General features: G+C 43.6%; 1 protein-coding gene across 2 annotated transcripts in view; it reads right to left on the reverse strand.

Annotated features, from left to right (window-relative positions):
- Positions 1-12,411, reverse strand: part of COPS2 (COP9 signalosome subunit 2) — a 21,749-nt gene extending 9,338 nt beyond the window's left edge. For both annotated transcript variants that reach the window (XM_053365818.1, XM_053365817.1), the window contains exons 1-4: positions 12,288-12,411; positions 4,663-4,776; positions 3,423-3,500; positions 1,370-1,495 (exon numbers count right to left, since the gene is read on the reverse strand). In XM_053365818.1, the coding sequence (XP_053221793.1) occupies positions 1,370-1,495; positions 3,423-3,500; positions 4,663-4,776; positions 12,288-12,341 (372 nt within the window). In that variant the 5' untranslated portion in view covers positions 12,342-12,411. The remainder of the gene's footprint in view (positions 1-1,369; positions 1,496-3,422; positions 3,501-4,662; positions 4,777-12,287) is intronic.
- Positions 12,412-13,254: the final 843 nt, after the last annotated feature.

Raw genomic sequence — 13,254 nt, forward strand, 5'->3', positions numbered from 1 at the left:
CTTTTGTTATTGAGAAAAACTTAACAAAGAATAACTTCCAATATCTTTCCCAAGGAGTTCTGCTTAATAGTTAAGATGTGCCACCATTTCTCGGGCATAATTATGTACCCTCACCTGGGCTCTCAATTTCTCTGAAAGCTGTAGATTCTACTCCCCCTTTATGGGAATAAAGCTGCAGCAACATCCCCTCTCCCCATCTTTTGGCCCTCACTAAACTGAGTCAACTGTTCGTGTTGGAACCTAATTGGCTGCTTTCTTTAGGCACCAGGGATGACAGAGCAGCCATAGTAGTAAAAGGATGATAATGTTCAGGTATAGGCAAACTCTGGTGCGCCAGATATTTGGGACTACAATTCCAATCGTCCCTAGCTAACAGGACCAGTGATCAGGGATGATGGGAATTGTAGTCCCAAAAATCTGGAGGGCCAGAGTTTGCCTATGCCTGGTCAGTCGTTTGGATGGGAGATTTATTAGCATTCATAGTTCAAGCTATTCTCTAGCTGCAACAGTAGAAATAGTGATTTCTCAAAAGGCTCTGGGTTTCTGCCAAAAGCTCTTGTGTCATGCTATTTATCACTTAAAACTCTCGGCAACAGCTCTTGAAAGTGTCTTGGAAAGGCACAGGGCAGGGTAGCTCTTCCTGGCCCCAGAAAATTCAGCCCATGAAAGCAAGTCACAAAGAGCTCATGGCAGAACCAAAATACTTCTGCAATCCAACTTTTAGAAGCAAACCCAATCAGGCAGGGATTTGAAAACCTAATACATGCAGATGCCAACTGTTTTAAAACTGAGATAGTGTTTTGAAACTGTACTGTTGAAGTATAGCTGACAGAGCAGCAGCAACGAAGCTGGGAGGCTGAAGGATTTCATGGCCTTCTGCAGAACCTCTCCAAGAACATTCTTCAGCATTTTTTAAATAGCCTGCACGTTTCTGATGGGCAGAGAGAAGAGTACTGCATTGTTACATATTAGATTAGGATGGGGTGTTTTTTTGCTGAGTTCTGTGAAGGAATCAATGAGTGCTGACAGGGCTCTGTTGAAATCCCCATATTCTCTCTCTCATCCTGAGCACAGTATAAAACAGATACACCAATGTCAGCTCAGTACAGTTCATACGACATCCTGAGAAACACTAGGTGACATTAATTTGCACACAGGGGGTCAGTCCATGAAAATTCAAACAAAAACATTCTCTATGATTGAGAAGTGCAAACCTGCAGTTCTAAATTATAAATCTAACTCAGTGCTCTCCCCACCTAGTTTACTGATAGCGAGAGAGAGACTAGCAAGAGGCAACAGTGCAATTATTCTCAAAGTTCATTTTTTAAAAGGTGCAAAACCTAGAATTTGGAAGGAAGGATAATCTAACCTGCTTGGAAGTGGAGATATAATCAAGAATAGAATTGATGGATTTTTCGGAATAATTCCTTGTAACAGCACTCCGTATGTATGTCAATAGTTGTTTATATCTGTTCATCATTTCAGGAAAGTTAGTCTGCAAGGGAGAAAAAAAAACTAAGCATTTAGGACTAGAAGCAGAGTCTAACTGTTGGCATTCAAAAATAATCACACAAAAGTGTATATTTTTGGTACACTGCATGTGCAACTAGAGTGTGCATACATTTGGAATGAGCACATTGCTCACAGCTGGAAAAGTGGGAGTGATTTAGTTTAGATGTTTTAGAAGAAAATGACCTTACGTAATACAAATACTATATAGGAGGATTACCAATGAGGTATCTGCAGGTGCAACAGTACTATTGAACTTCCCCAGGTACCTGCAAATGTGGTGAGGGTGGCTACCCTTTTCCTCAAAAAGACATGAAGTTGGAGGAGGAATCTTGTAAAAGCAATACTCTTTGAATTCTATGTGCTTTCAAAACTTAGTACAGCAGCTAAACAGAAAGAGGAGTGACCAAGTGGGGAGGAAGGAAAGGGCAGCAATCTGAGAGGAGGAAAACAGAGTGACCGAGGGTAGACAGTGGGGTGCTACAAGTGTCAACAGAGAGAAAAAGGCATATGCACACAGTAAAAGGGATCATTTTGGAACTGCAATTTTTCATGGTCTCCCTCTCCCTGCATGAACATAATCAAATCACAGATGACATGTCTCTATTGAACAGAACTATGAAAATTACAGATCTGATGCTGTCCAGTGCTACCATATTGCAAAAAAACTGGATCCAAGGTAGAGATCTTTCTGCATCCTCAACATTTTTACAAGGGATTCCCACAAAACCACCATCCAATCATAGGTCACCTGTGTGTTCTGTGATTTGTTAATGATTTTGTCATCGTCATCCTATGTAAAACTCTTGAAGATCTAGAAGGGTCCATGCCTTAGATCAATGTTTTTGCTGGGCTGAAAAGCACTGGACCCAACTTTTGCCAAGACCCCATGGAATGGCAGTGTGTGTGTGTGTGTGTGTGTGTGTGTGTGCGCGCGTGCGTGTGTGTGTGTTTGTGTGTCTTTCTGTTTGTTGGGTATGTGTGACCTGGTGGAGAGAAGCAACTAGAGCATGTGGTCCTTATGTCATTCCCTCAAAGTTTTAAATGTGACCACCACACTATGAAAATTTCAATCTAACATTAAACTTAGGTTAAGCATTACATGCACAAGCCTTGGGCTCATGCAGTCCTCACCCACTCACCTTCTATAGTTGTGAGAACAGCACAGGAGTTCATTTCCATTTACCACAATATGTTACATCTGAACACTAAACTGTGATTAATCTTAACCACAGATTATTGAAACAAGATAATTAAAAACCATTATTTTTGAAGTTGGCTTTTTCAGTAAAACCATTCTTTAGCATTCTGACATAAGCTAAATTGCAGTTAAAATGGGAAGCAAAAGTTTATAATCTAATTCTTGCTGCCAAGCAGGAGAGGGGAAGAAGGCTCAAGTCTCATTCACGTAAGGCTAAATCAAACATTACTGTTACACAGTCTTCAAAATATTTCTCCCTACAGGATATTAATAGATACTTAAGGAAGATGGAAGCAGGTTCTATGTGCGTTTAATGCATTAAGACCCACAGATATAAAGCTTTATTATTACTTTTACAATGACAAGGTTTGCTGTTATAGGCAGTAGTGCCACTATATATGAAAACTAGTTTATTACTAGTTTGAAGAGGGCATCAACGTTTTTACTTAAAAAAAAGAAATACAGACACTTGTACAAGAAATATACTAGTTTGGGAAATCTCTCATATGCATTTATTAATTTATTCATTATAGAGCAATCTTGCGGCAACTGCAGCGATGCTGCGTTATATCAGCAATTAAGTGCCTTTTGGGTACATGTAAGCAAATGAAAGGAGGAAGACTGCCATTTGATAACAGTGGCTTGCTGCCCTACTTATATGGTTTAATTTCAAATACAGAAAAATAGCAAGGAAAAACAGTATACAGCTTACCAATTTGAAATTTATTTTTATCATCTGTTTTAATGCTTTGAATCCCCATTCTCCCTTTTCACCTTCAAGCTCCAAAACCTATAAAAAAACCACATAAATCAAAGATAATTGTTTTTCTAGATATCTGTAAATTTCATTAAAAGTTACGCTGAAGCCTATTTAACAATCTACCAAGGCAGTCCGGAAATGCTTTTGCAATGTTGTCATTCTACTAACTCCCACTGCTGTCTAACTTGATAGCTTGGTGATGGTCAAAGACATAGATAAATCTTCATCAAGAACTCACTCCTTCCCCACTATTTTGCTGATTCTGTGATGTTTCATATTTACCATGTTGTGTAAAAATCCCATCCAATGCAACTTTTCAAGCATTATTGGAATTGTCACCGATTCAAGAATTCTGGACCTATTACTGAGTATTCCAAGTTAGGCTACACTGGAATTTATATATACTGTAGAACATGAATGGGCCACCCAGAGATCTGCTAAAAGATCCTGATCAACCTTCTGCTACAGAACAAAAATAATTTTAAAAAGACCTTGAGATTTCACAAAAAAAGCATATGTATTAGTTTCTCCCTTGCGTTATGTTCTGAAACTAATGTGTCTTTAACAACTTAAAAAGCCATATCACAAGCAAATATAATCAAGAGACCACCAGAGTAGTGCATAAGTGATGAAACCAGCAGGAGTCTGGCTTGTGGTATTGTCCAAGCAATGAAGAAAACAAACCACAAGCCAGGCTTTAGACAGCATGGTAAGTTAGGCTTATTCTGTCTGTGGCACTGCAGCGGCAGGGGAGGAGTCCTGGAAACTTTTGAGCAGCATGCATGAGTATGCTCCTTGTTAAGCCAAACTATGGTTTAACATGACATATGAACCATGCCTATGTCCGCACTGACATTGACGCTAAGAGTGCTTAGCTCAGACCACATTATGCAAACCTGCTTCAAACAATGGTTTGATAACGTCTAGTGTTAGAAAGCAAAACATTAGCCATAATTGGCTAATGAAGTGAGGACGAATGTCCCAAGACTAATGGGAAGAGTTACAGCTGCATCAGGCCACCATAGATCAGAAAGCTCTTACAAACTTGGAGGAAAACATTTAGTTGGAACATAAGAATAATAATTTTTTATTTGTACCCTGCCCTTCCCAGCTGGAGCCGGGCTCAGGGCAGCTAACATCATAAAACACAGTAACATGTGTACCAATATAAAGAAACAAAAAAACTATAAACCTTCTGAAAACTGCTGAGTGCTGCTTTGGGGTCATCTTCCTTCAGGGCTTTAGAGTTATAGTACTGATTCTCCAAATCCACATTTGGTTCAGAGTTGCTGTCTTCAGAATATTCCTACGTTCAAAGGGTGGAAAGCAATAATGCAGGTTAAAGCATTAAAAATACTAAGCAATTTGTTGATAAGATAAGAACAGGGGGTTGGGGAGTGGGGGACAGACATCAACCTATGTTGCTACAGTTTGACTTAAGAAGAGTTATATTTACATTTTTTTAAAAATATATTTCAAACACAAGTACACATAATGCTGAGATGCAAGGGCAGCAGTCCTTACTAGCACACTTTTGAGCTACTCAAAAGAAATTCCAGCCAAAAATAGTAACAGCTTTAGCTTTAAAAAAGGAAAAAGCCCTACACATGATCCTATAGTTGATGCTGAATCATAACATATAGCTACCTTCCACAGATAACTGTTTGAATTATGGGCAAAATGGTGAAGCAATAAAGACCAGAATGAGTTCTCAGGCATGTTTTCCAGGTCTTTTAGACCAGGCATAGGCAAACTCCGGTCCTCCAGATGTTTGGGACTACAATTCCCATCATCCCTAGCTAACAGGACCAGTGGTCAGGGATGATGGGAGCTGTAGTCCCAAACATCTGGAGGGCCGGAGTTTGCCTATGCCTGTTTTAGACCCATGGTTGTTAACTGGAAGTTGTTAATGCAAACCACCAATATTATCTGGTCTTTGAGAGACTACTGGGGGTTATCTTTTGTTACTACCTCAAAACAGGAGTGTGCATCAGCTGTGTATCCTGAATTATGAGGCAAACTGGACTGGTTCAGGGAAGATTCTCACATTTCTGAGTCAGATCTCACCATTAACAAGGCATCTTCAGTCAAACCTGGGGCTTCCTGAACTTCCAAGACACTTTGCAGCCTTGGCTGTCTAAAAAATGCATCACAGTTGTTCCCACCACATCGTGGAGAAATGAAATCAAGCTGCTTAAGGAAATATCCCTTTAGAGGGGCTGAATATCTTTTATTTTGATGGAAACGTCTACCTTTTTAATCATGATTATTTCCCCAGCGTGCTCTTTTATCACAGAGGTTTGGGAAAGCGATTACAAATTTGTTTCCCCCGCCACACACTTGCAAGTCCATGAAGAGAGCTCCAATGTACAGTGGTGCCCCGCAAGATGAACGCCTCGCAAGACGAAAAACCCGCTAGACGAAAGGGTTTTCCGTTTTGGAGGAGCTTCGCAAAACAAATTTCCCTATGGGCTTCCTTCGCAAGACGAAAGCCCATAGGGAAATCTCCGGGACAGCAGGGAAGCGCAGCGCGTCTTCCCCACTGTCCTCGGACCGCCTCCAAAGGCTGGCAGTGGGGCGGAGAGACCTCCTCCCACCGCCAGCCTTCGGAAGGCTGCTCTGAAGGCTGGCGGTGGGGCGGAGAGACCTCCTCCCGCCGCCAGCCTTCGGAAGGCTGCTCCGAAGGCTGGCGGTGGGGCGGAGAGACCTTCTCCCCGCGCCAGCCTTCGGATGGCTGTCCTGAAGACTTGCGGTGGGAGGAGGGTTTTTCCTCCCCACCGCCAACATTCAGAACAGCATTCTGAAATGCTGTTCTGAATGTTGGCGGTGGGGAGGAAAAACCCTCCTCCCACCGCAAGCCCCGGGAACAGAGGAGAAGCGCTGCGCGCCTTCCCCTCTGTTCCCGTACCTGTCCTGAAGGCTTGCGGTGGGGAGAAAAGCCCTTCTCCGCACCGCCAGCCTGGCAAGCGGTCTCCATAGGAACGCATTAATTGATTTTCAATGCATTCCTATGGGAAACTTTGCTTCGCAAGAAGAAAAAACTTGTGGAACGAATTAATTTCGTCTTGCGAGGCACCACTGTATCCCCCAAAATCCATGGGAGTGGGGCGCAGAAGCCCCATCACCATCATTCAAGCTTAGGATAACACGGTCCTTGCTATGTGTGTGGCAAGAAGCTGTTTTTCCACCACTCCATTTCCCCATGAAAGTCCATGGAGAAATCACTTTCTCCCAGAATTGAGGATATATCCTCAAAAAAACTATCTGGGGGCGGGGGGCGGGCAAAAGCCCACTCCCCACCAACAATTCCTGAGGTAGCAAAGTCCTTACTGGGGGTGAATTCCCCCACCCCAGATGTTCCTGGGGATCCATGCTCTTTTCCCCGCTACCACTCCCTTCCCCGCTACAATTTCTATTGTACCCAACCAGAAAACTACTGCAGCTGTCATTCTGAAACTTAGCTGGCTCCAATCCCTCAAAATAGGTAACCATGCCTGCAAATTGTTTCCAATTCTGGCTGAAAGTGTAAAAAGAAGAACCCAAACTTGAAAGGTGACCTGCATGAAAACCCCTGGATGTATGTCTACAAACTGGCAGGCTTAACTCACTTTGAAGGGGCTGCTATACCCACAAACTTCTTTTGTGAAGAGAGGGGGGGAGCTATAGGCATTTTTAGATTCTGAATTATAGTGAATGAGGGCTGAGTGCGAGGTAGGGGGAAACACAGCTTCATTTTTACCAGATCTAATTCAGTTGTACTGTACACATAGCACCTCTGAAACAGATCAGGTTGAACCTTGAGGCAAGTGCACACATCCCACCTCAAATTTGTGCTTGTGTTCACAAGGGTATTTCTCTCTAGAAGTATAAGCCTGAGAAGGCAACCTTAAGTTTTATTTCCATGAACATGAAGGCATAGGCACACAAAGACAGTTTGGTGAATTGAGAAGTTTAAAAAGAACAGTAAGTGAAGTTATGGCTTGAAAGAGGCAGACATTCTCAGCATGCAGCGTAGCTCCAAGTCATCAACACACGCACATGGCATTAACCTCACTTGTTGCTGTGTTGCCAGGGAGATAAACCTGGGCATTTTTAAAATGTCAGCATGCCCCTTGTCCAATCACAACATAAAAGGAATTGCATGAAATATTCAGAGAGCAAAAACGTATTACATTTCACTGGTAGCAGTTTACTCTGCACGTTCTGTTCTTGCACTAGTCAAGTTCATCAGAGACAGGGATACCTGGTGCACATACAATATCCTAAATATTGCGAGTGAACACCCTCACTCTCTTTTCCTTGTTCTCTGGTATAAATTCCCTAATCTATCTTCTCTTGTCAGCTTTCACCGTAACTTAGCCATGCAAATGCAGAATGTATGGTTATCTTTAACCATTAACCTGCTGTAACCGCCCTGTTGGATCATACCAAAAGCCTTTTAAATCTACCATTTTGCTCTCACAGCGGAAAACCAGATAGAAAGAGGATGAATTCTTAATGGCTACAGTTGTCGGGGGTGGGGAACAGGTTCAGTTCTCACCCTGGTGATGTCTCTGAATGCACCTTCTGCTATAATGGCATGACTGACATTCATTTCCTTGGGAAAAGAGTGTCACCTACACAAATGATTACAGAAAGTTAAAATCTTGTCCTTTCATCCTTAGCTGTCTAGATATTGGTGACAAGGATTCTGCAGGAAGGTGTGGTGCACCTCTTTAAATATATAATCCCTCTCTTGAAATGGACATCCCCCACCCACACCTGTAGCGACAAGCATTTCACTAGTTATTAATGTGGAACTATAAGTGTATGTGAACTTTCCAAAGAAACAGAAGCAAAACATAAAGATCCCTGTGAAAAGGAGATTGCAAATTTAGATTTCGGCAGTGCGGAAGTTCAGACAACAAAGAGAAAGAGGCATCAAGGTGAGTTTCACACGCTATGGCTGCAATCCTACACCCACATTGGACTCAGTGGGACTTACTTATGAGTAGACACATCTAGGTATTGCGCTAGGTTTTGGTTGGGGATGAAGATCAAAGTTGAATGCATGCAGATGGCAAAGTGTAGGTGTTCTGGGAGAGTTACAGGAACAAGGTTTTGAAGTTAGTGCCAATGCGCATTGGCTAAATTTATGCCTATCTATCACATTTCAGAGGAACAAAAGCCATCAACTCATCCATTTTCTGAAGATAACATTATGCAAAACTGTGCAAGTCATGATTGATACAGACATTAACATTAGAATTTATTCTCCTGTTCAATGCTTTTACAAGCTCCTTTATCATTTGTTTAAAGTTTTGTCTTATCCAATGAATGTCAGTTTGTTTTGGGAAGTACGGTATATTGCTTTTTAAAGTCATATATGTAAGATGACTCAAGGTTTGTATAGCTTTGTTTAAAAGCCTCTGCAATGTAGTTTTCCTTAAAGCATGCTCACTGATCTGTGGAAAGCAAAGCTGTTACTATGCAAATTCCACCTTTTAAGGGTAAATACACACACTTGATGTTCAATACTTATTTCAGAATCCAACTGCTGGGATTGAGAAAGTGTCCTCCTCCATTTCGAAAGGGCAGCATCAAATATCCCTTTGGTACATCACAGCATCACCAGTAAACAGAAATGGATTCTTAACCTGTTGAAGTCCTGTCTTACAAATAATTTTATCTACTATAATGACCCTACAGCAAACATCTACACACCCAAACTATGTCCTCATGTATTGTAACATGGCAAGAAAAGTCAATTGCATGAAAGAAAAATAAATGCCATCCAGGAACATGCTTAGTTCTCCCTGTCCAATATACTTTCAGTTCATGCTGCGTTAAGGGGAAAGTGAGGAGGGCTTTTCCACTGCTACTACACCTACCTAACAAGTGACTGGTGCTCTCTTGCCGATAACTTTTATCTCCAATGCAAGGAGAGAGGGAGGCAACTTTGCAGGAACAAGCATAGCTACCTGTGAACACATTTTCCCGGACTAGGTAAAGTTATGAAGAAATGGACAATAGATGAATGTATGGGGGGGGGGAAGCTACTGGTGTGAAAGAGTGTATCAGGAAACAGTGGTCTGAAGCTTATTTAGAAGCATGGTGTACTTCTAAATATTACTGTCTTGCTGGATCAGAAGGTCCAGCACTGTTTCCACCAAGGCCCAGGCAGATGTTTCTGAAAGCTTATAAATAGGACAGTAAAGAGACAGTCGTCTCCTGCTTGCCCCAGCACCTGGTTTTCAAGGACGAACAGTTTCTGCACATGAAGGTTCTATTTAGCAATCACGGCAAGTGGCTGTTAACCCTGCAGGAACATGAATAAAAACAAGCTGTACCCCCTCCACAAAGCATGCTGTACATAGTTAAATAATGAAACTTGCTCCCATAAGAGACAGTGATGCCACCAACTTGGATGGCTTTAAAAAAGGATTAGCCAATTGCAGGGAGGACAAGGCTATCGGTGGCAACTAGCCATAATGGCTATGTTCTACCTCCACGCTCTGAGGCATTAGGTCTCTGAATACCAGTTGCTGGAAATCACAGGTAGGCAGAGTGCTGTTGTGCTCATGTTGTGCATGCAGACTTCCCACAGGCATCTAGGTGGCCATAGCGAGAACAGGATGCTGGATAAAATGGGCAACAGGACTGATCTAGCATGCTCGTCTTATATTCTTATGTGAGTTTGTGTTCCAGCAACATCTGAAGAGGCACAGGTTTCCTATGCTGATTTATAAAGGGACCTCTGTAGTAGACATCTATTGCTTTCTTTGCTTGATTCACAATGTAATAATCCATTCAGCACGCTACAAGTTAGTTTGAATGATTGTTCATTCATTGATCCAACTAAAATTCTGTGTCAGTTCAAAAGTCTCCTGAACCTGCAAATCTGGGTAGTGAATGTGATACTTGTATCAGCAAAGTATGGACACATGTTTAGATCAAAGATGGGAAATCTGTGGTCAGCAGTCAGGGATGATGGGAGTTGTAGTCTAGAAGTATCTCACAGGTTGCTCAGCTCTCTGAAAAAAAGCACTTGTAAAATTTTGTGTAAGTGGGAAAGTTCAACTACACTGAAACTGTGTAGCTCCAGATCTGTGCTGATGCACTGCATGGTTGTTGGGTATCTTAATTACGTAATTCCTTAATTCTGTAAGTAAAGGTTGTATTGCATTCTACAGGAGGAAAGGTGTTCTGTTCTCATCCCATAATCAAGTCAATATGCATAGAAAAGTTGTGGAGCGGGGAAATATAGCAATTTTAAACACTGCACTGTCTGATAAACATATCTGTCAAAAAGTTATAAACTGACAGAAACCTTATTTATAATAATGCTAAACCTGTGACTATCATACATCAAGGGGTACGTAAACTACTGTGGTCTATGCTGACTGACAGCAGTCTTCCAAGGTCACAGAAAAGTGCCTTTCCTAGCTGTGCTGCCTGAGATCTTTTTAACTTGACATCCCAGGAGCTGGACCTTGTGAACTATGGGTCTTCATCAAGATAACTGTCACCTTGGCAGAGCTTGTACAGTATACTATAATATACCCATAACATATCTGTCAGTGTTCTGAAGGGTTTATAGATGTGAAAATATACACATTGACAGTCAAGAGTTTGAGATTTTGCCTATAATTTCTTTCTCTGTTTGAATGGTTCTTTGGAAAGGCCATAATAAAACAGTAAGTTCATAATGAAATGATATATGGACATGAGGAAGTTGTAGAAACTGACATTACACATAAGCTGTTGCTAAAAGGAAGAAGCATGACTTTTCATTCAATCCTACACATGGCTTCTTGGAAATTGATTCCCACCAAGCATGCATAGGATGGCAAGCTAATAGTATTCCGTGTTTTATATTAAAACAGGAGAACTTCATTGCACAGGCGGCAAATAACTACACAGTTCTATGAAAATTTCAAAACTGTTTTCCTCTGTGTAATCACAAGTACACAAATGATAAGGAACACATAATAGACAATATATCCTGACCCAAAAGAGATGCATGACACATTTCAACACAATTTTTTTTAAAAAAACAGCAATATCACATCTATTAAACTTAGCCACTGCCTCAAATTTTAAGAGTTCCCTTTCAGCAACACAGACCGATTCATACTGCAAACACACATGTGTACACACACACACACTCAGGAAAAAAATCAGGAGGCGAAGGAGAAAAAGGAAAGGAAAAAACACCACATGAAGCAGTAACCAGCGTTATACAGAAAAGGCCTGTTTCCCACTTCAATGTATCCCAGTCGGAGTGCATCTGTGTGCTCACCCGTTTCTCACCTCGTCTCTGAGCTGACCCTGGCACAGACAGCGATCACCCCTAAGCACCCGAAAGGGACCGATTCTGGCTCCCTCCTCTTCGATGTTAAGGCATTTAAGGGTGGGGAGGGGAGCACAGTATTAGGGCCCTCCTAAGCCCTTTCGTCCCTGACTCTCCAAATCCAAAGAAACGGTTCTTTAACCCACAGGGGGCCCAGACTTCTGGCTGGGCCCGAGGAGGGGCCTACTCCTGCAGCCTCAGGTTTTGACTGGGCTGGGGGTGGCGGTGGCAGGATGAGACACAGTAGGTGCCCCCCCTCGAACTATCCCCACTCACGAGCTTCCTCTGCCTGCCCCACTTTCCCACCTCTGAGGCGGGGGGAACAGGCTGGCCTTGTCACTGAAGGCGAGGGAAGCACCCCTGAGGGAGTCGAGGGGAGGCTCCGGAGGACCCCCTCCCGGCCTGGAAGCTCGGCCTCTCCCCGCCGCCGGGCGCCGGCTTCCCTTTCCCCCGCCGCAGCCCGCCTCCACCCCCTCAAGCCTTACCAGGTCGTAGTCCTCCTCATCATCGCACATGAAATCATCCTCCATGTCAGACATCTTGGCCGGAGGACGCGCGCGCGGGGGGGGGGGAGGGGAGGGGAAGAAAGGGGCGGAGGGGAGGGAGGAGAAACAGGCTGCGGCCGGCCCCTCTCCTCTCCCACAATCCCCCGCGGCTCCTCCTCAATGTGACTCTGTTCTCGGGCTGAGCGGGGGGGGATGGGGATTTCGGCGGCGCGCGCGTGCGCGGACCCGTCGTCTCCCTTCAGGTGGGGGTGAAGGGGAGGGGTGTTTTTTTTAATCGCGCGCGGCGAGCACGGAGCCTAATCGAGGGTGCACCAGCAGGCCTGTGGTTGGCAACCGGGCCCTTAGCAACCGGCTGGGCCTGACTAGGCCTCAGAGGTCCGACAGGAGGGAGGCGCTTCGGCCAGCGCTGCTGCTGCTGCGTGGTTGAATCAGCGCAGCTAATGCATCTCGCCCTTTCGTTTCCTTCCCTCTCTTGCCTTTGCAAGGGCGAACGCTGTTGTGGTCTCCTGCAGTTGGCATTACCGGAATAAAAAATAATAAAAAAATGAAATAAAAATTGAAAATAACAAAGAAATGAAATGAAATACAATACAATACAATAAAAAGCGGGTGGTGCTGTGGGTTAAACCACAGAGCCTAGGACTTGCCGATCAGAAGGTCAGCGGTTCAAATCCCCATGAAGGGGTGAGCTCCCGTTGCTCGGTCCCTGCTCCTGCCCACCTAGCAGTTTGAAAGCACGTCAAAGTGCAAGTAGATAAATAGGTACCACTCCGGCGGGAAGGTAAACGGCATTTCCATGTGCTGCTCTGGTTTGCCAGAAGCGGCTTAGTCATGCTGGCCACATGACCCGGAAGCTGTACAATGGCTCCCTCGGCCAATGAAGCGAGACGAGCGCCACAACCCCAGAGTTGGCCACGACTGGACCTAATGGTCAGGGGTCCCTTTA

Source organism: Podarcis raffonei, chromosome 14, assembly GCF_027172205.1.
Source record: "Podarcis raffonei isolate rPodRaf1 chromosome 14, rPodRaf1.pri, whole genome shotgun sequence".
NCBI classification, from domain to species: domain Eukaryota; kingdom Metazoa; phylum Chordata; class Lepidosauria; order Squamata; family Lacertidae; genus Podarcis; species Podarcis raffonei.